This window comes from Gobius niger (assembly GCF_951799975.1).
Source record: "Gobius niger genome assembly, chromosome: 23".
In the NCBI taxonomy this organism is placed as follows: Eukaryota; Metazoa; Chordata; class Actinopteri; order Gobiiformes; family Gobiidae; genus Gobius; species Gobius niger.
The window spans coordinates 16,862,264-16,886,025 of NC_136874.1; the positions used below are offsets into that span (position 1 = coordinate 16,862,264).

The 23,762-nt window shown below is 45.8% G+C and overlaps 1 protein-coding gene across 4 annotated transcripts in view; it reads left to right on the forward strand.

Annotated features, from left to right (window-relative positions):
- LOC306981751 (neural cell adhesion molecule 2-like) overlaps positions 1–23,762 on the forward strand; it is a 453,723-nt gene that overhangs the window by 371,478 nt on the left and 58,483 nt on the right. For all 4 annotated transcript variants that reach the window (XM_079581397.1, XM_079581398.1, XM_079581395.1 and 1 more), the window contains exons 8-9: positions 7,362–7,507; positions 21,563–21,713. In XM_079581397.1, the coding sequence (XP_079437523.1) occupies positions 7,362–7,507; positions 21,563–21,713 (297 nt within the window). The remainder of the gene's footprint in view (positions 1–7,361; positions 7,508–21,562; positions 21,714–23,762) is intronic.

Below are 23,762 nucleotides of genomic sequence, written 5' to 3' on the forward strand. Positions count from 1 at the left end.
ACAAAACAACTGATCCTGGAGCGTTGTAGAGGCCACCGTGATGCCATGCTGACCACTCACACAGCCGCTGGATCATTTCTCTCCCTCATTTTGACAGGGTTGTAAAAAATCCATCATGAGCTATTTTTTTCCGCCATGAATTGATCTCTCATGATAAGCATTTTTAAAAGACATTTACATAGACTATATACAGGCTGCATAATTGTTTATGTTAGGAAAAACACACAATTTGCAACAGAAATGTGTATAAACTCGTGCGTAAAAGTCTCAGGAGGACAACTTAATAATAATAATAATAATAATACATTTTATTTGTAACGCACTCTTCATTCAAAGAATCTCAGAGTGCTACAAGACACTCTGAGACACACACATTAAAAACAACAATAATAAGCTTTCTTAAAAAGGAAAGTTTTCAAATTAGCTTTAAAAAAGTCCAGGTTGCTTGTTTCCCTCAAATCCGCGGGGAGGCTGTTCCAAAGCCTTGGTGCAGCAGAACAAAAGGCTCTGTCCCCCATGGTTCGGCGTTTGGTTGAAGGAACTTGAAGGTGGAGGCTCCTGGATGACCTGAGGGTGCGGTTGGAGGGTTTCCGTGATATGAGTTCTTGCAGGTATTGTGGAGCGTGACCAGTGATGCATTATGGGTGAGTAGAAGGATTTTGTAGTCGATCCGGGCAGAAACTGGGAGCCAGTGCAGTGAAAACAGAACGGGTGTGATGTGCTCGTACTTCCTGGCTCGCACAAGTGTTCTCGCTGCACTGTTCTGTATGTACTGGAGTCTCTGGATGTCTTTGGCAGGGAGCCCAATAAAAAGTCCGTTACAGTAATCCAGCCTTGAGGAAACAAAGGCATGGATAAGTTTTTCTGCGTCAGGAACAGTTAACAGAGGACGGAGTTTCTTAGCCTCAATCAATCAATCAAACTTTATTTATAAAGCGCTTTTCATACCGAAAGTATCACAAAGTGCTTTACAGATTACAACATTCAAAACAATGCGCCTGGCACATCCTCCCATATATATTATATTATATATGAGGACTCAATAACTAGATTAGTCAGTTAAAAGCTAAGCTAAAAAGGTGGGTCTTGAGCTGCTCTTAAAAACATTTTCGTTCTCTGCAGCCCTGAGCTCCTCCTCAGGTGGTTCCAGAGGCGAGGGTCGTGATATTGGAAAGACGCCTCACCATGAGTCTTTTTGTTGACTTTAGGAATACCTAGGAGACCCCTGCCGGAGGAGCGAAGGGGCCATGTAGGTTCGTAAAGTAAAAGCAGTTCTGAAAGATAGAAGGACCAAGACATTTAAAAACCACTACATTTCTCAATATTGCACTTATACAAAGATAAATTGGAGCTTATTATTTGCACTGCACTACGAGCACAGCCTCAGGGGCCAACGCTTGACGCACATGTGGAAAAGGATTGGTTCTATTTTGAGGAAATCGTCTTGTGCAGCGTGCGAAATACTGGTCAATATTCAGTAGGGTCCCCATTTCTGAATTGTTAGCCGTTCCCCGAACTCATGGATAGAGTGGCACCGCGATGAAGTTAGTTGGATATTCAGCAGATATTCAGAGCGACTGAAGCCCACAGACACACACGGGGAAGCGGCTGACGCTCGTAGACTGATGACGGGTCAGACTTAGGGGCCGTCAGCAAATGACTGTACTTAAATTATGGTTGTGTAGTAGGCCTACCTGCCATCTATGTTGACAGTAGTTTCATACTGAGTATCCCTGTATCCCTGCCCGCGATGGGCCCTTCTGGTGCCGCTGGCCCAGCTCACATACACCGCCTGCAAGAGTGCAGAGTGTGCTTGTGTCTGCACCTTTGCTCTCGTCCACCAAGCTTGCCTTCGCCCTCAAGATCGGGCCCCAGGGGTCTGATGGGTTCATCAGGGGGGTCGGTATTTCGCACACTGCACACACGTGTGCATTGTACCTGGTCCATGTTACGCTGCTTTAATCCGCCGTCAATGATTCTATGTGGAACATGCAGAACAGGGTCACAAACGTGGGGTCTGAGAACCACACACGGGGGGGAAGGAGAGAAATAGATGAGCCGGTCCTGAGACTTAATAATATCCTGAGAAGGATGTTATTAGCCTTTAACCGAGTCCCCGTGTTATTGTTAGCGCCCGTGATACAACTTGTCGGAGTTCATCCAAGACTAGACGCGGTGTGAAACAGTGAAGCTGTTTTTAGAGAGAGAAAAACATCCATCCATTTTCTTCCGCTTTATCCGGGGCCGGGTCGCGGGGGCAGCAGTCTCAGCAGAGATGCCCAAACTTCCCGATCCACACACACTTCCTCCAGCTGTTCTGGGGGGATCCCGAGGCGACACCAGGCCAGCTCCCAGTCCTGGGTCTTCCACGAGGCCTTGTCCCACTAGGACATGCCTGGAACACCTCCCGCGGGAGAGAAAAACAGCAAAGCTAAAAATATGTTGAGAATTTTCAGTTAATGTAACCTCTGCCATAGTGCATCTTGAAGGGTTCCCGGTTCTTCTGACTTGTCTCTGTATAAAGAGCCCTGTAAGATGATTGGTTTAGCTGGCGGTGCTTTCAGTCGCAGCAGCTCAGGACCAACTCAACAACTGAGCAAATAAAGCACTTAACTTCACCTAACTTAGAGATAAATAACAAACTATTACAATAAACTACAATTTAACACAGAGTCTCCAACTTTTCTTGTTCATTTTTTTTAATTTCCCCCCTTCCCCAGTGTTTTATTCAGTGTACTACAGTATAATTCTGGTTATGACACAAACTGTTTTTAATTTTCACAAAAGTCTCGCTCATTCCACGAGCGAAATGACTAGGCTGCTTGATCCTGGAAGGTCAAACGAATTCACGATCTTATCTCAACCACTTTGTCCATTTTCTCATTTGGATTGTAAATGTTTTTGGGATAATGTGTTATTAATAATCTAGGGGGGGGGCGCAGAGTGTTCGTTCTTTCTTTTTCATCCTGCGTGTTTGATAAATGAGCCGTTTTCTGTTTAATATTTCCATGATGAAGGGCGCGTGGGGCAGAGCGGAGGCAGATAAGCCCCTGATGAAGAATGGGCTTGGCGCTATTACCGGCGTTATCGGGGAGAGGAGGGGACGGGGGCCACGACCTGCTGTGACTGGGCGCACGGGGATAATGCGGATACAAAGGCTTCTCGCAGAATGTGTCCAGGAAATTTGATTTGAAAGTGTCGCGGTTTGTGGGACGTTCTCAGTGACGCCAAGAGATGTGTGTCACCACGTCAGGCGAAGTAAAGCGACGTTAGAACATGAGCTAAAGTTACTAATCCTGCCATTAGCCCGACGGATCATACTCGGACAAACACTCGGACGCCATTGAATTCCCCTGTGCTAGCTACAATCAACTAGCATTTCCATGTCAGTTTCAGCTGAATAGCCACCGCAACCATGGAATAATGGTGACAATAAAGCACTGTAGCTTTGGTTTGTGTCGGAGCCATTCGAGATACTCTGATAATGACCACATGAGAGCAGTACCTTTCCTCCCATTCGAGAAACCAAAGCGCGACATTGAGAAATAAGCAATGGGCTCATGCTTGTGTTCGGTCCAATTTCTCACTTGAAAATGTGAAAAAGGACATGTACATCTGTTTCTCCCCTCCTGGAGCCGCCACCTTAACGTCGTGGAGGGGTTTGAGCACCCGAATGATCCTGGGGGCTCTGTTGTCGGGGGCTTTGTGCGCCTGGTAGGGTCTCCAAAAGAGCGGTTCAGAAGCCCCTTATGAGAGACCAACAGGCCTGGTTTGCATCGTGAGGCCGTCCCTCTGTGGACCCACCACCTGCAGGGGAGCCATAAGGGGCTGGTGCAGTGTGATTTGGGCAGCTCCAACGGGTGGCCCCACGACCTGGAAACGGAAAAGTGGAAGAAAATGGATGGATGGACGGACATCTGTTCCAAACACTGTGTCGGTGAAGCTGGACTGTTGAGCATTCAGACCCAGGGCTGGGTACTGGTACATTTGTTTCGATACCAGTACTTTAACAATACTTGGTTTTTGATACCGATACTTCTTTCGATACCTATAAAATATTTGGCATCTAGAACCGGTAAACAGAACAATAATGTGTGGAAGATCTGGGTTCATAGGGTTCATCTCCAATGCACAGCTAAGACCGCTGTCGATATCCAGCTCCACTGACAACAAGATTACACTTTCAAACTACATTATCCTTGATTAACTGTTCTCCTCACGGTCGGAATGACGTCGAAGTGACAACTTTTTCTCATCAACACCAGCTGAGGCGTTGATACGAAGGGGCAAACTCCAACGCAAACTAATGAGCGACTTCACTCTGATCGTCCAGATCTCAGAAATGATCGGTACAAATGTCCTCAAACTGCACATGCTTCAAAAAGGGGTAAATGCGCCAGTTCAGGATTGTTTCAGCGTTGATTCGGCTTGTCACTAAGATGAGTCAAGCTAGAAATGTTGTGTGGATCTGCTACCAAGTTACCATTCTGCGAGGATGTTGTGGCAGTCTTTGTCCGAAGCCTTCGGGACTTTCACGGAGTGCGTTGTCGTGCGGCATGTCACTCCGATACAGCGCCATCGTTCGGGAGTTCAACTTGGGCCAAGAAATCTGCTGCTAACTTCTGTCTGATGCCCAATAGTGTCGCATTCGATTGGCTTTTTAATCTCCCCAACACTACCATAGCGTATCACCTTCCAGCACTTATTATAGCGCTGTATTTTAAAATGAAGCATTAAAGTTGACATTTGCAAAAGCCTTTGGGAGATCGGTCAATGGGCCGTGGCTCCGTGAAACAAAGCTGGGAGCGGGGAAGTGTCTTAGCATATGCACAACGGAACCACTGACTCGCCAACTTTAGTGACTATGGAGGGGAGTTGGCTTTACGTTTTCATATACCTCTTACCCTTAGAGTCTGCTGGAACCATGAATATATTTATACCTTTGCCATTGCGTGACCCGACCCCCCTGTGAGACCCCCGAGCCCCAGCGCGACAGAAGGACCCTATTTTCCATTGACTTCCCTTTCTGACTTTTTTTTTTTCTTGGATTTTCCACTACGCTACTTTGCAATCCTGCCGTTAAGGGCTTAAGAGCGATGTGCAGAGGAGGGTGAGGGAAAACCGCAACCCGTGAATTATATGACATGCTCTCTGCCCCGACATGCACGGGCTGCGGGGCGTCTTATCAGCAAACCCCCCCCCTTCCAAAAAAAAGAAACACTTATCGCACCGTGCACAAGGCGCCGAAAGCCGATCTCAGCCATCTGTATTTGCTCCAAAAGACAAAAAGGTGGGCTTTGTTTTCGGGAAGTTGTTTTGTGCAACATACAGAAGGTGTGAGGCCTGTGGAGAAGAATCAATATTTTCACTAAGACGGTGGTAAAGTCTCCAAAGCGTCATTGCGAGGGGAGATTGAATAATGTGTCCGCTTTGTTTGATGAAACCAGATATTTTAAGAGGCATTTTTATTATGAATGTATTTTTGACACTTACATGCTGTCAGTATGTTCCCTGCAGTTAACTATTACCACTTCAATAAACGCTGAAAAGTAGTGGGCCTGTGGGAGAACGTCTGACACTTTGAATAAATACCTCTAAAAACAGTAGGTGTGAACCGTTAGCGTTGGTTTGTAGCGGAGGCAGCTTTCGTACAGGGACCATCAAAATGTGTCTGAAGCCGTGTGCACTTTCAAAGCACAGAGGAGCGCCACTTCATGACATCAGCAGGTGGAATGGAGTGTTATGAGCTCTTGTGGAGACAGACTCAACATGCCACTCTCATGACGATGTTCTACGATGAGCCATCTATGATCTGGCATCGCCGCTTGGTTCGGAGCGCTCTCTGTAAACGAGAGTTGTGATGGTGGCAGTGATGATAGTTTCCCTCTCTCCGAGTGATACATGAGAAGACAGCCCTGGAAAATGTCCTGCGTGGAGAACATGAAGTACTGCCTTCAAGAAAGAGCTTCAGAGCCATCAGGCGTAACACTTATCCAGGTTTATCCAGGCAGAAGCAAGTTATTTAATGTTTTTTAATGGCATTTTTAATAATGTCACAAAGTCAGAACAAAAACAGGCATTTTCTTCCGCTTTATCCGGGGCGGGGTCGCGGGGGCAGCAGTCTCAGCAGAGATGCCCAGACTTCCTGATCCACGCACACCTCCTCCAGCTGTTCTGGGGGGACCCTGAGGCGACACCAGGCCACAGAGACATAGTCCCACCAGCGTGTCCTGGGTCTTCCACGAGACCTCATCCCAATAGGACATGCCTGGAACACCTCCCGCAGGAGGCGACCAGGAGGTATCCGGAACAGAAGCCTGAGCCTCAGCTGCTCGACTCTACTCCGAGCTCCTCCCGGGTGTCTGGGCTCCTCACCCCCAGCCACCCTGTGAAGGAAACTCCTTTCAGCCGCCTGTATCCACGATCTCGTCCTTTCGGCCATTAACATTTAGGTCAAAAATATTTAGCTAAATTCATCCATACATTTAGATTTAATACCAGTTTGTACCTCTGGTTTAGACAAAAGAAAAGTATGGAAAGCAGTTACTGAAAATATATATCTTTTCGAGACCATGTTTTGCTTCTGTTGGTCCAGGGACAGCATTAAAGGGCATGACTTGGTTATGTCAGTGTCTCCTACCTCCAGCCAATGATCGCGTCTCCAAGGGTCACGCCTCCACCTCAGCCAATCAGCACAGAGCCACACCTTCGTCACAGCCAATCATCGCCCTCGGTCCACGTCTAAGCCTCCAGCATCCATGTCTTCACCTCGCTCCATCCTTCACCGGTCTCCCACACCAACACCAGTGTCCAGGCTCCGGGGAGGACATCTCTAACTCTAACCTGCTCACCCATACTAACATATACATCTGTCTAAAGGCTGCTCTTGTCTCTGGTCCAGTCTAACCAGGTTGTTTGTGTCTAACCAGGCTTAAGTAGTCTTTTATTGAATACATTAACTTTATTGTTCTGTTTTCTAGTTCTAGATGACAGATATCTTAGTATAAGTATTGAAAAAGTTATTGTTCAGTATCAAATATTGTTAAAAACGGTGGCCAGCCCTAGTTTGTGTAAGAACTCCTTGGTTTCCCAGAATGTCATTTTTAGGGGGATGCTTTTGTGAATGAATATAGTCAGAGCTGACGTCCTAACACTGGGGGACCTTTAAAAGTGCTGATGGAGGCACTGTAGATGTGACACAATTTCAGCTTTGGAGTTAGTGAAGTTTATCTGCTCACACTGCCTATTGGAGATCCATTACTGTTGTTTTGTTCCTGGTTCAGAATGTGCAGGGTTTGAAATGGTTGCAAGATAAAGCTCTCACTCTCCCTGTCTGTGTGTTTTTCTCCCCGGCGCTCCAGTCCAGCCCCACATCATCCAGCTGAAGAACGTGACGGCGGTGGAGAGCAGCGCGGCCATGATCTCGTGCGTGGCGGAGGGCGAGCCGCTGCCGGAGGTGTCGTGGAGGCGAGCCAGCGACGGGCAGACCTTCATGGACGGGCTCAGGGTAAGTGTCCGTCAGCGGGTCCGGCCAGGGGCAAGTGGAAAACACAAAGATTTATGCTCCGACTTTGACAAACATTCCTCATTTTCTATCCCATTACTGCGCAAAAGGACACAAGTTGTACGTGCCAAATACCAAGACTAAATTGAACTTTGAAGAGCGAGCGTGTTTCTGCCGCCTGGTGTCATGGCTGTCACTAATGAGTATTTCAGAAGCTTTAATAACACGGCGGCGTCCCCAGATAACCTCCACGCTCTTCGGAAAGCAGTCGGGGTGAAGGCGGCCCTTTGTCTGTTGGAACACACGGTAAAACAAAAACACTAAGGGGGATGACTTTGCGAGAGTCGCTGAAAAAAAGTTGAAGTGTTCTTGACTTTTGGGAGCGCCGCACAGTTCGGTGACAGATTTTTTCCCATTAGTGACCTCCTGACCCGGCGTATTGTGGAGAGTGAAATACAGCGCCCACTCCTCGGGGCAGAGGTTATCGGTGCGACCGGTTTAAAAAATAATAGCAACACGACTTCGCTCGTGATGGGGGAGTGAGCTGACGGCGATAAGAGAAATGGTTTGATCCTTGATTTATTGCAGTGACACAAGCTTGAAGGAGACGTCATGCAAACCCGTTCTGGAGCTTTGTTCTCCGTCAAAAACACACCGAGGGTTTGCTGCTGGAGTCCCTGTGTCTCACTCACTACTTTTATTTACATCTTACTTCAGATCGAACATATCAACTGAGTCAAGACAAGTTTATCAACTCTTTGCCCTCCAGCCCTTTGTTAAAACCCTCGTGGGGCCTTCGGTCATTTTGACCCGAAAGCCACTGGAGCCCGCGGCCTATCAAAATGACCCAAAAGCCACTGAAGATTTTGGTAAAAAGAAGCAGAAAAAAATATGAATGTATGGTTATTTTAAGGCTCTTTTTTGGAGTGTACATTTTTTGACATTAGGGTCTTGAAAGGGTGCAAAATTAAGGGCCACACGAGGGTTGATAAACCCCCCAGAGTGGTATAGCCTGGTCATCACCAGACTAAATATCACAAGTTTATTATTTAGTCTGGGGGACCACCAATTCATTTTCTGGTAGGAGAGGTGTGGTTTACGATCGTCCAGAGCCGTTTATTGGGAGCTACAGATGTCTATCATGTGTTTTCACCAAACCACAGCCAATCGTATCATCGTTTTCCAATGACGTATCTGCTGTAAACCTTCGAGCTAAACTATTTAGAACACGTCTAAAGCTTGATCAAAAGATGGAGTCGCTGCTGTCATGTTGGATCTGTAAATAAACGTTCATTTTTATTTTTTTTTATCTATAAACAAACTACAAGCTTCTGTATGTCGAATAGTGCGTCATCGTCTTGCCGTCCCTCCTCGTTCTGTGTTCTGTTGTGCAGTTCCAAATGATTCGAGAGCACACAGCAGTCTGGGTATTCCCAGGCTACCAGAGTGCCAGAATTGTTGCTAATTTTCAACAACCTTCACTGTCCCACAGAACATGTTGTAGTCCTGATAACCACATGTTCTGTACCTAAACAAAGATCTACGTCCCTACTTTTAGTATTGAAAAGTATTTTACAGCTACAAATGCACCCATTTCTCATTTTGCTTTGTACTTGGCATTGTGTTTTCAGTGCCCAGATTCTCTGACTTTTTGTTGGTGTGATGCATTTTGTTCCATTTTCACACTGACACACGCTGACCGTCGTAGCTAATCTCTTTCGCCAACCTCTGTCTGAAACTTACCAGTGTTCGGGTTCAGGTATAGTCCATGTGGTCAAACGGATCTGACTCTGATCCCGTCTCATGGACTCTTCGTTTGGGGGTCTGCTCTGGGGTTCGCTGTTGGTGTCTCAGTGAACTTCCTCGATTCCGTCTCTTCCCTTATTCGGCGTAGAGCAGAGTCCAGAGGCCGGCGTATGCAGTGCTGTGTACGTCCTAGTGCACCATCCTCTTTGTCGTTCATGTTAAAAAGTCTAAATGAGGAGAATTCTCGTCATGGCAGGCTATGGTTGGCCTTCATTCCAATGACGGTAATAAGACCAGAGTCAAGGAAAAAGCCAGACCTAGCTTTATCTGAGATGATTTAGTTGGACCTCGTAGTTCGGCCTGGGACATGGAGAGAGCTCTGTGAGGGAGCGGAGAGCCTGCCCATTCAAGCATTTAAAAACAATCAATAGAATCTTCAAATGCATCCGGTAACTGACCGGGAGCCCGTGCCAGGAGGCCGGCACACACAGGGGTTATAGTATGCTCACATCCCTGCAGACGATGGATGAAGTCCAGTCCACAGTACTGGTTACAGCACAGTACACAGAGACTTACCGGTAAATACTGCTTCAACCACTGAAGGGATTTGCTGATGACCCCAAGATTTCCAACTGACTCATGGCAGTTGTGACCCAGCGAAGAGACATCAAAATAATTTCTGTTTTTGTTTTGTTGAGCTTTAAAACGTTTGGTGCCGTCAGACCCTTCACTTCAAAGCTGAGATATTCAACAGAAAGTTTTTAGGCATCAGTGTCTCCAAAAGATTTCCAAAATCATATTTTAGAGCATCTGCTACACTACGTAAACATATGGAAGTCTTACCGGGTCCCAGGACGAGTGTGAGTTTATATTTAGAGATTATTCATTAATAAGGTAGTGTATATGAGATGCTTAGCCCTTTCACCCAAAGCCAGCGTTATGGAATTCTGCCAGTTGTGTCCTCTGGGTACTCCGGTTTCCCCTGGGTACTCCGGTCTCCTCTGGGTACTCCGGTTTCCCCTGGGTACTCCGGTATCCCCTGGGTACTCCGGTATCCCCTGGGTACTCCGGTATCCCCTGGGTACTCCGGTTTCCCCTGGGTACTCCGGTTTCCTCTGGGTGCTCAGGTTGGCCCACAGTGGCAGCGGCTCAGGACTAACCCGACACCTTCAATTTAGCATAAAAGTAATGTTCGGACTATCGAGCACCTAAATATGAGCTGCCCCAACAACATTTCAAAAGATGATTATGTTTGTATTAATTGTATATAGGCTGCACTTGTCGCACCACCAGGGCACTGGAAATACAGGACTTTTCTCTCCGTTCGTCGTCAAATTTTCCAAGAGAACGGCGTCCCACGGGTGCATTTACTTTGATTAAAGTGTAATAAGAGGTTTAAAGGTCATGAATTTAATTTGGTTATTCTTTAAACCCAGGAGGCCGAGTGTGGATCCGCCCTCCTCGGCCTGCCTGGTTATAAAGTTGAGCACCTGTTATTGTGCAGATGAGCCGTGTTGGGAAAGTGACTTTAAAATTGTAATATATTCTGCATTAGTTACAGCTTTAGAAATGTCATATGTTTATATTACAAATGACTGTTTGAAAAATGTAGCCGAGTCACATTACTTTAAGTTACTTTTGTCAAAATACAAACTGAAAATAGTTTGTGCCACTGAGCAAAAGTGCAGTCAAAGATTTCCCCCGTTAGCTACACGTAACTGCAGCTCTTATACTGTACACCAGTGTCCAAGTTAATATCCATCCATCCATCCATCCATCCATCCACCCCTCCATCCACCATCCATCCACCCATCCATCCATCCATCCATGCATCCATCCATCCATCCACCCACGCATCCACCCATCCATCCATCCATCCATCCATCCATCCATCCATCCAACCATCCATCCATCCATCCAACCATCCATCCATCCATCCATCCACCCACGCTTCCACCCATCCATCCATCCATCCATCCATCCAACCATCCATCCATCCATCCATCCATCCAACCATCCATCCACCCATCCAACCATCCATCCATCCATCCACCCATCCAACCATCCATCCATACAACCATCCATCCATCCATCCATCCACCCACCCATTCAAACACCCACCCATCCATCCATCCATCCATCCATGCACCAGCCCCTTATGGCTCCTCCTGCAGGTGGTGGGTCCACAGAAGGACGGCCTCATAGTTCTAACCGGGCCTGTTGGTCTCTCATAAGGAGCTTCTGAACCGCTCTTTGTCTGACCCATCACCCAGGACCTGTCTGCCCTGGGAGACACTACCAGGGGCACAAAGCCCCCGACAACAGAGCTCCAGGATCATTCAGGCTCAAACCCCTCCCTCACGTTAAGGTGGCGGCTCCAGGATGGGTCCAACTCCAACTTAATGATAATAATGAATTTCATTTGTAGCACGTCAATACTCTCAGAGTGCTACAGAAAACACACATTGAAACATTTATAAGAGTTGTTGATTTGAGCGGAGTTTGTCACATCATCAATACAAACCATTAAATGCACTTGGAACTCGAGTGACTTCAATTGGAAAGACAAAAATATAACTGTATTGTTTTTAACTTCTTTACCCCCACCTGAACCAAGCACATTTTCTCCAGTTCGGCTTTACCCAAATCTAAAAGTGTAAAAATAAAATAGTGTAATTTTTTTTTTTGCTGTGTTTTCGAAGCTTTTTTGTTGTTGCTTTTTTGCCATGCTTTTGTTGCGTTATTGTTTTGTGTTTATATTTGACATGTTGTGAGACGTGGTTGCGCTCACAGCGATGTGCTAAAGATACGGCGTGTATTCTGAGCGTGTCAGTCTAATATTGTGATCCCAGCCCTCTGTAATTCTCTCTGCCTCCATGTCAGTGTGACTAATAAAAGAATGCCAACACATTAGCGGATAATGACTTGTGTATGTCCTCGTAAAATGAGCGCTGACGTAATAATTGCCATCTGCCATACATTGTAATTAGAGGCGTTTATCGCCGCGAGCCGTGCCGCCGGGTCGTTGGGCAAACACGCGTGTTTCCTGCAGCGTCTGACGGATGCGCCGGGAACATATGTGCCCGTCGTAAACGCGCACTCACCTTCATTTTCACAGGAAGAGCAGCCGCCATTTTGTTCATCACATTTAGAGGAGCATCATACGGAACAGGCAGGGTTTGATACAGATGAGCGGTAAATAACATGAAAGTAACATTCTTAAGTGTGCGTACGTATTGAGAGATTGTAGTTTTAATGAGTAAAAAAGTCGCCCTTTACGATTATTATTTTATGACTTTTTGTCGAGTATCGCTTCTGAGTTTTCCAGGAAATTCCCAAAACAGCGCAGCCTTTCCCACGCTCATTCATTCACACATATTGATAAGTTTAGTGTCCACGAACAGCACAAAAGGTGACCGAGTCATGATCATTTACTTTCTGGGAAACAGTTGTGGCAAAATAAAAATGGCAGCAATATATACACCATAGATATAATATAAAAGAGAGAGCTGGCGTTCCAGTCAGTCCGGTTAGTGTAATGGTCCCAAGTGTTCTGTGAAATGGACATTGTTGCAAATTCTCCTACTGCGAAGCCTGTTCCTTAAAAGCCTCCCTTGTCACATGGCTCATACCATTTTTTAGAGCCAGCTTTTAAGCATAATACAGTCGCCCCTGGTCACCATGTGGTGGTATTACAGCAATGACAACTCCCCGCTATGAGGACCAAAGAGAAGCGTCCATATACGGGCATGCACTTTACACTCACCAACAACTCACAACAACAGCTACACTTTAGTAGCTCCTACAGATTCCAAACGTTGGACTCAACAGTATTTTTGATGGTATTTTTTGGTACTTTTTCCTGTCTGATATATTGAGATTTTGACTCTCAAAAAACGATAAAAAGCAGATATTTTCTCTTAGCATATTCAAAAACTTAAACCTGGCTCTATCCATTATTCACACATTGAGGCCGCACTGTTTTGGGGATTTAGCTGTTGAGTGCCAACAATCCAGACCTTTTTTCATGATATTTGTAGCACCACAGCATATTCTATGTTATATCTATGGACACAGGCTATGGCTTGTTTGAAAGGGGAGACTCTAAGCTCTCCGTAGGTGAAACAGTTTAATTCTACGAGCCTCGGTTCCTGAGAAATCCAAAGCTAAACAGAGGCTAGTTTTGATCAAATTCACAGATTTTTTTCTAGAAACTGAGAAAATTAGTGTTTAATGAAACACTCTCCTTTCTGATCAACTCCTCTCTCCTCTCTGGACGGACACTAACATTATGTGAAGAGGCAAATGCCTAAATATATTTGTTTCAAGTCAATTTTCAACGACAACATTGTTGACACGTTTTGAAACACCGCGTGTGCATTTAAACAGCCTGGTTCTGGATTGAAGACTTTAACAGGATGTTTCTCAGCCGTCCTTGGACCGATTTTAACCATTTAAAAACTCATAGAAACATTAAAATCTCAACTGTTTCGATCTGTACATGGTTGCTCTGCTTTGTCAAACGCAACACCACGCCCCCTCAGACTAACACCACGCCCCCTCAGACTAACACCACGCCCCCTCAGACTAACACCACGCCCCCTCAGACTAACACCACGCCCCCTCAGACTAACACCACGCCCCCTCAGACTAACACCACGCCCCCTCAAACAAACAAAAAAGAGAAAAGAAACGCAATAATATATAAAATGTCCAGATCGTGACCTGTCACTGTTACGAGTGTGGTGGGGATTCGACCCAAAAGCAAAAACAGCCAAAAACAGGTTCAAAAGAAATTTAATGGCAAAGGCCAAGAACAGACAAAAATGCAAAACTCACTTAGCACAGGAACACGGAACAGGACACACACACAACGCACCGACAGAATACAAATGAACCGACAAGGACAAGGGAAAACACAGGGGTCTATATACAGAAGGAACAGGGAACAGGTGAAACACATTAGGGCGGGACAGGTAATCAACACAAGGGAAGCAAAGCAAAACCACAAGGACAGAACAGACGTGACAAAATAAAAGACTTGACACAGAACCAAACCAAAACAGGGGACAGAACACAAATAGACAGAACCATGACAGTCACAAGTTTTTGATGGTCATTTTTTTCACTTCTGTTCATCACAGAGCTCCCAAAATCACACATAAGGTGTATCAGAGTGTATAGTTTTGCAAATTAATTTTTTTTTTTTTTAATTAAAAAAACGCAAAAAAAAAATTTTCTGTTTTTGCTATACATATTTTCCTCATACGTATTTAAATCAGTACAGTACAGTATCTACAGATTGATACCTCTAAATGTTTTTTATCCCGTCTCACCTGCCGTGGAAACCAAGAGTGTCCATTTTTGGCAAATTTTTCAATTCCCAAATACTCATTTTGTTCGAACCGTCCTGAAGCTAATTAGTACCTAAAGTTTCCTGTTGCACAAAACCAGGCAGCCTCAACAAAACCGAAGATGGCGTCCGCGAGCTGAAAAAAGGTCAGTGGAGGAGAGGAATGAATGTGTGCAGCGGCTCGCATCGCGGGCCGTGATAAATCGCGGGCGAAAATGAGATCAGAGTGCTTCTCTTTTCGCCGCGAATGCAATTACGGTGATGGTGTCGCAGCGGCGCGAAGAAAACGGCCAAACATAAGCAAAGACAAACAGAGCACGCCGCCACCGGGATGATGGATGGGCCCAGTCATTTGGCTTTTAAGGCGGGGTCTTCATCTCTCAATTTGTACTCCCATCTGCATAAGCGACTCTGTAATGTGCCTTTCTCTGTACGTGTCAGCTCACTCTGCAACCCCGACTTCCAAAATAATGAGGATTTAATTATGAAATGATCCTGGGCTGTTGTTCTCGCCTCACAAGTAATAGAGAGGTGTGGGTTTTCTGTAAAGTGACTGCAGATAGGTCGCAGAGGCAGTGAGAATCCATTGTGTTTTTCCAACGAGGAAACTTGGCGAGATAAATGTAAAGGTGCTTATTTACGGGAGTTGTTTTAGAAGCTCGTGTTCGCATTGGTTCAACACATACTTCTTTATATTGATCTAAAGCTGCTTTTGCCCTGTTAAATACAGCGCAACACCGCAACACCCTCCCACATTCTGTTACATTACAGCCTCGTTCCAAAATGGATTCAATTTGTAATTATGACAAAGTGAAAAAAAAGGGTTTTACAATCCATCCATCAATTTTCTTCCGCTTTATTCGGGGCCGGGTCGCGGGGGCAGCAGTCTCAGCAGAGATGCCCAAACTTCCCGATCCACACACACCTCCTCCAGCTGTTCTGGGGGGACCCCGAGGCGACACCAGGCCAGCTCGGAGACATAGTCCCACCACCGTGTCCTGGGTCTTCCACGAGGCCTTGTCCCATAAGTAAAACTGAGCTGAGGAGCCTTTTTCCACTGCGGTCAATTACATGGATCGGTCTTGATTTGGAAAGCCACATGTCTCTATGCGTTTACTTTCTCTTCAGGAATCAGAGAATCCCAAACTCCGGGTTCTGAATGAGCCAGAGCAGATTTGGATTTTTAGAGCAACTGAATTGTCTTCACCCCTCGCTTCAGTCAGGCCTGCAGGACCAGGTGCAGAATGACTGACCTCCATATGTGGACTGGGAGCAGGGCTGGACTGGCAAAAAAAATCGGCCCGGGACTTTTGGGTCAAGACCGGCCCTCCAAAAAAAAAAAACAGTCATTTTCAATGCAATAGTCGAGGTGATGAGCAAAACAATAAACCCTTGGCTTGAACTAAAACAGTAAGACAATAGTTGCATTTTGTTTCTGCCGAATTCAAGCTAACACCTCAGAGACTCAACACTTTAATCTTTTCATTCATAACTTGAAGGAACTTTTGTAAAATTACTTAACAATCTTAAAATGTGCGTTCTGTTAATGAAGTTCCACTCGCGACTGCGACACAAATAAACTTCTCAAAACCAACCAAATGATCAAACTGTAGATTCAAGATGAAATGGTAAAACTCACCACGGAGTTATGGAGGTGTGGAGTGAAGATAGAAATCCCAAAAAGGCCAAACATTGTAAATCCTTTCAATGGAAACTAGAAGATTTACAAACTGCACTGACGACGAGGGGCAAGACGGAGTCACCTGGCCAACTCCCAGCATGCACTTCTTTGCAAACAGGGGCATGAGTGTTATGTCCCAGAGACCCATCGCTCATTATACGACATTATCTGGGAACCATGACTCAAGAAAGCGTGCTACTAGAGGGGTATAAAAAGCGTCACATCCCTCTAGTGGAGGAGTTGTGTAACTGCATAATTGTAATGATAGAGATTCGGCTGGCTTTTCCCGTTAATTGTGGGCTGGTGTCAGATATTATGGGCCTTATTTCGGCGTGATTGGCCCATCCGGCCCGAAAGTACGTCGGCCCACCGGGAAAACTCCCGAATCTCCTGATGGCCAGTCCAGCCCTGACTGGGAGTCAAAGAGCTCCATGTGGCAGCAGCGTCTAGTGCTCGGTGCAGAGTGGATACTCAAGGAACTCAAACTGTGCTTCAACTGAATAATGTAAGGGTGTGGACAATGGAGAGACACGTCAGTAAATAATCAGAGCAAGGACTTGAACTCACAACGCTATAGGTAGTAATGTTCTGCATACTGTATGTGCAGCGCCTTCACCACTCGACTGTCAGCAGCACACTCTACAAACTAGAGTGTGTAATAAAAAAAAAATGCTTTTAGTATTTGCGTTATATCTTTAATCTTTGACATGATTTTGTCCTGTATTTTTCTGGCTAGTTTATGTAAGATGTGAAAGATCAGGAAGAAATCAGATTATATGTACATCAGATTATGCCGTTTACATAATCTGAGACCTCAAATATCAGATAATGATCTGTATATATGATCTGTGACCTCCATCATTCGTAAGTGGAAGAAGTTCAGAACCACCAGGACTCTTTTAGAAGGGCCTTGGTCAGGGAGGAGACCGAGAACCTGATGGTCACTCTGACAGAGCTCCAGTTATTCTGAGGACATGGGAGAACCTACCATCTCTGCAGCTTTCTACCATAAAGGTCTGGTAGAGCGTGGCGGTGTGAACACTCTCCGGATGGACTGTCACTTTTCTTGTGGACGAAATAAAGAGGAGTGTGAGTTGACAACAGTACAGTAATGACAACCAGCAGAACGTTGAGTCGATGAATCACTGCTACAGAAAACAATCTTGAATCCATCTCGCGGCCCACACTCAGAGCTCCGTGTTCCCCTCCAGGTGTTCTGAATCCAGCTGTGCTTCTTACATCGTCTTCTGGACGTAAATCCACCCAGTGCTGAAGCCTCTGCCGTGGACTCGTCAATCCCCCCGCCTTAGCCTCACTTTGTCATCTCTTTCCCGTTCCCTTTGACATTTACATTGACGGTATTATTGTCTGAACCCGTCCGTCCTCTCGGCTCCGTCTATCTCCTGAAATAACACATTGCGGCCCCGAGATTGCCGCCGCCTTCTTCGTATGTGCACGGTGAAGACACGCGTGCCGGCGGATTTGAAGCCCTGACAGATCACACACTCTGATTCCATATATTTTCTCATTGTCTGCCCTCCCTCTCCTTTCACCCCCCCCCACCCCCTCCTTTCATCTCCCCCCCTGTAACTCCCAGCTTTTATCTCGGCGTTCCAGCGTCCCTCGCCTCTCGCATGTGTACTCTGTCTATTCTGTGGGAGAATCTGGTCGTGGCTCCGGCGCCGCGTGCTGAATGTAAAGTAGCCCCGTCCGCTGCCCGTTGCAGTCGCTGAGTTTTCGGGAGCTCTCCGGCAGATTTGCTCCACTCGCGTTGTATCTGCCTCAAACTTCCTTCTGTCCTCGGGATTCCACTTCGCGGCATATTCACAAACGACTGGCGCTTGGCAAACACTATTATGGATTCACATATTCTGCAGCCCAAGGCAAAACCAAGGAGATTTCGTTCTGATTTTTTGGTGTTTACCATGTTTCCATTGCCGTTCGTTACAGCCAAGCTGATACAGCCACCTTCAGTCCGACCAATGGGGCTCGGGCGAGGAAAGATTAGCACGGTTTTAATCAATGATTGAACAAAAAGCTTTCACTTGAGCCAAAGTCCTCAAAATGGCAACCAACAAAACAGGAAAAAGGTCTGGTTCTGGAAACTGGGGAAAAGCTTGTCCCAAGTGGAAAAATGCACATCAACCTGGGTTTGTTCATGAATGGCTTTCTTTGTTTTTATCTGCAACCTGTGTGAGATTTACCGTGAGCCGTTGTTGTCCGTGGACAAACAAAATCACCAGAGAAATGCTCGACGTTAATCCCAGCAAAACGCAAATGAACTGTTGAAAACAAACAGATGCACATTTAGCTTTTGAGATGCCAACTCCAAATCTTAACAACCAAACAATTCGCTCAGTTAACGAAATTTCAGGTCAGAGTAAAAAAACTTACTCTGTACGAAGCTTATTTTATGCCGTTTTGTCATGAGGTGGAGAGATCCAGGAAGTAGCTACAACATTGCTTCACAAACCCGTCTCCATTCACAAATATTTACAGATTTTATGTCCACGTGTCCAGAAGCGTGCCCAAGATAATGCTATAATCCAAATATGGTCATTTCCTTTCTGGGAGATCCCTGTGGACAATATAAGACTTTCAGGCTGGTTTTCTCAAAATGAGGCATTTGTTCCACTCATGCAACGACATCACCACTTTAGCTCCCACAGAACCCAAGACTTAACACATTATTGTAAGTTTTCTTCAGAGGGATTTTTTTAATATCTACTTCCCAACCTGATTTATTTAGCTTTGAACCCAAAAAAAACAAAACAAGGCAAAACTTAAAGGGACTATACAGAGTTTAAGAGTGTTAAAATAATGTATTTTCCTCCCCTTACATGTTCCAGCCATGTCCTAATGTGTAGAATGAGCTCAGACCTGTTCACCACAACTGCCTCTAAAATCCTGCACTGTCACTCAGAAAGGTGTTACTTCGGGTCTGAAGGTGCAGTTACACGAATGACCTAAGGTGGCAGTAGTGAGTATAAAAATGGCATCTTGCATCTAGCTCCTTAAAAAAAAATTTACATGTTTTTTCACATATGATAATCGTATTCAAATATAAACAAGATCTGAAATCGCCTCTGAAACAATCTGTGAACATAAACTTAAACCTGTGTGACTGATAATATCTAAATGTGGCGCCCGCGTGACTGTGTACCAACATGAAAAGAGCAGCACACCACACATGGGACAGTTGTGGGGCTTAGAAACATAATGAGTATTAGCACAGTCTGGGCTTTGGAGCCGCCACATGTGGGTCTATCTACACAGCGCGTGTTTACACTCTTCCTTATGCAAATGCACATGTGAAGGGCGGCACACGCACTGTATGTGAGCGCCCTGGACGATGACGTGTCAAGGGGACGGCGGAGGCTGGAGTGTGAGATCAAGGAGGCTCAGACCGGGGCTTCTCCTGCAGGCAGTCAGGCTCAAGTGTTACAAATCATGTTTACTCTCATATTTGATTAAATCTGATACATATGCAACGTTCTGAGATGTGACTTTAGGTTCCCCAGACTGAGGGTGAATTCACAACCCTTGATTCAAATCCTGGCTCGAATAGTGCGATGGAGGTGATGTGAATGCTCAAACAAACTCTGATGTGGGCCAAAGAACCAAATCCTAGTTTGACTGGAATGTAGATTTGGGCAAGAAATGAAATCGAATAACTCCGTTTCGAATCATTTGATCGGTGAGTGGAACAAAACCAGGAAGTAGCTGACGCTGTGAGGTCATGTGACTGTCCGAATCCTATTCAAACAGCAAGAACAGCGATCAATACCGGCACAATGATTCACAGACAGACCAATGTCAGTGGGGGATTATAGAAATATGACTCCATGCAAATCTATCAACAAAGTCAGAAAGTATCTCTGGCTAAATAGAACAAAAACAGCAGAAAAATGTCATGTTTTGTTTGATTTTAGCAGTGATCCCCATTGTGAACACGACCTAAGCTACCAACAGAACATCTAAAGTTGTCTCTGGTCTGCTCTTGACCTCCCCAGTTACCATGAAGGACGGGTCAAGTGTAGAAGCACACAAAGTACCTCACCTAACCCCAGCACTGCAGTTCCTCACGATGGTGTATCTCGGCACATCAAAGGAACGCCCTGAAGCTGTATAATCTTTCAAATTACTCACCAAAGCCCAACCCAAATTTCACTTTTTGCTTTGTTTAGCCCGACATGAGACTTAAAAGAAAGGCATACATCAAAGCGACATCGGCTGCTTTTTGTCATCCGATGTCTCAAGCAGCACGCTCGCGAGTGGGTGAGTGGCACCAGACGAGCAGCCGGGCTCCCGCTCCTCCCCTATAGGGCTTTCAAAAGGACTTGTTTTGATTCTTTGTAGCTGTGTTGTCTTCTTTTATTACCGGCGCTCTCACCCCGCGCCGACTCCGAGGCCTTGAGCTAAGAGCGCCAACTTTCTACCCCGCGCCTTCCTAAAGCTTTGATTCGACTCGCCTTAATGGACTAATTAGGTTGAAACGTGGGAAGGCAGCATCCGCGTGCAGGGGAATGTTTTCCCCCCGCCCATCCCGGCCTATAGGAGGAAGTTTAAGCACTTTTAATGATCCTCCCCTGAGCTGGAGACGCCGATTGTTCTGTTCAAATCTGAAATTACTTTTGTACAAATGGCTTCATCTCATCGGTGCTTAGCTGAAACTTTTGCGATTAAATTGAATGTCTGTGTTGGTTTGTTTCGGTTCCAAACTTGGAGATAATTTGCAACAGTAATAGGCAATTTGGTGGACAACTTACACGGCGAAGCGAAGGGCTGTATTTGAAAACATTATTGTCGAATTAGCATGTGTTGCGCTAAGAGGAAGAAGAGTTTCACTGTACATCCTGAGAGTTTGAAGGTGTCTCAGGCTGCACTCCCGTCTGCAGGCCACAGCACCGGCTCGGCCCCTGGCTGTTGTTTCTCATTAGCTCTGAACGTCGATTACAGAGCGATCGCCCGTCGTCGTAATTGACCCGTTTCTTCCGATTGGTTCCATCCGTCTTCATACAGTCGTAATGACCTCGTAATAAATCCAGCTTTATCGCTCCAACTCCGATTCTGCGTGGACTGACAGAGACGGAGACGCGCCGCGGATCAACGGGCTGCCGATGCGCAACAATATCTCACTCTACGCTTTGTCTCGGGAGTTTCTGGTTTGTGCCCGTTGTGCGTAGTTTCTGGGTTATCGAGAGAAGTGTCCGTCTGCAGGGCAATGTGTCAGGGATCTCCTCGTCATGAACTCTGAATGTGTGCATTTGTGTTCCAGAGTGCGGACAAACGCGTGGAGGTGCGGGGCCGGCATGGGAAGTCGGAGCTCACCATCAGCGGAGTGAAGCTGTCGGACCTCGGCCGCTTCGACTGCGAGGCCCTGAGCAGGATCGGGGGCCATCAGAAGAGCATGTTCCTGGACATCGAGTGTACGTATTACTTTGAGTTAAGCCTCTTTTCTGAAGGAGACCTGGCCAAGAGGCACCGGCTGTTTACGATCAGTTCAGATTTAAAGGAGCTCAGGGGAATGTGTTCATGAAGCTGGAGAGATTGACCAGGAGCAAAGCTGTTCTACCCAGTTCTTTGTAATAGTCTTTTCCTCACATCGGAGCTCAGACTAGGGTTGCAAGGTTTATCAATATTGAATGGCAGGTTCTGACTACCACAATAACCTAACCTCAAGAGGCAGAGCTTTTTCTTTCCTTCTGTCTCTGCATTTGAGTGATAGATGTTCACCGATCACAAATGTGGAGCCTCTGATTTCAGGTTCAGTTGCAACAGATAAAAGCTGTCTGAGTTTCGAGAGCAGATTCTATAGTGTCCCGGACTTATTTTAGTCACGTGGCTGTCCTCTAGAGGTACTTTGAATGTCGGAGAGAGGTGGAAGTATTTTTCTAATGTGGAGCAATTTAAGCAAGAATATGTTGTTTGACTAAAGTCTTAAAGTAACACAAGTTTCTTCATTCATCATTTTAGCAGTTTATGCTTTTAAATGTGTCATGGTTTATGGTCAAAATCGTGCAGCTCTAGTTCACACAGGGTTTGTTTCTGTAATAAAAACCCAGCAGTGCTTTCTGCTTTTTCAGCAGATGTGAGGGACAGTTTATCATCAATCCACAACGAGACTTTTTCAATTGCTGCCCCTTCGGATGTTTGAATGGCATCGTGCAGTTGTGAGCGAGCTCTGCTAAATGTCATAAGGACCAGCTTCATCTGATGGAAAGCAGTCTGAAGCTGATTTACTGCATGACGATGATGGAAGAAGCACTAGAGTAGATGATGGTCTTATTTTACACTGTCCAAATGACTATTCAGGATGGAAATCTGTGATACAAATTTGTGCTGAACCTTCGGAGACCTTCGGACCCAACACCCTACAAGCTAACGACTATTTTTTTCCTGTGAACTATTTTCACTGTGAAATCCAGAAATGTGGTGCGTGTTTGCAATAATCAGCACTAGTCTTTTCATTTCCAATAATAATAAAAAACACATTATGCTCATAATTACCACACGTGCGTCGCCGTGAACTCGCCCGCACCGCTCGCCTGCTTCCCAAACACCGGGTAGACGGCTTAATTAGTGGTAGTAGACATGGCCCTTCCTTTCACTTGTTTGGGGTCGTCCGAGGCCACGCACTAATGATATCCAAGCCTCCGAGGACTACCACATGAAAAGTGTTTAGCATACCCTGCTGTAATAGTAGTAGCAGTCGTAGTAGAAGCACAACAACAACAAAAAAGGAAGGGCAGTGCGAAAATAAGTTGTATCTTTTTAGCGGAGTGGAAAGCAATTTTCTCCTCCCGTGACTTTGGCGAGTGGCGAAATCCCCTCAGACCTGTTTTGCATAGCTCTTGACAAGTTGACAGCCGTGATAGCATCCAGAGGTGGGGAAAAAAACAAATAAATAAATCTTCCTCCCACCTCCACCCGCAGTCAGTCACTCCTGTCAGCACTGTAAACTTGTTTGTCTAGTAGTGCCACTGTGGAGCGATCATGCTCCGTGCGCGAGTGTGTGTTGGGGATGAACTAATGAACTCATTTAGTAAGCCGGTGCGGTGACAGAGAGCCAGGCATCCATCTATTTAATGGAACCCAGCGAGCGCACATAAAACAAGCGTAATGCCTCTCCGACCGCGCCAGGACGGAGAAATCCCTCTGCCCAAATCGTCCATTACGACCCGACGGATTTGCCGAGCCAAATGAGCTGCTGTTTGCGCCCTTTACTTTGATTCCGTTTGAAATCCCTCCCGTTCTAGAGCTGATGTTGGGGGGTGAGAGTCGGTATAGGTTGCTTTGGTGTTGCTGTTTGCGTCCTCTGCTGGCATTTGGTTTAACTGCATTTTACACCATCTCAAGTGCTAGGCGTATTTTCTGGGAATATATTCACTTTTAAAGCGAGACACGGCAGGTGAAACCGTGTTCAATGATGTAACAGTTTTGAAAGTAAAGTAGTAAAAAAAAAAATATATTTAACT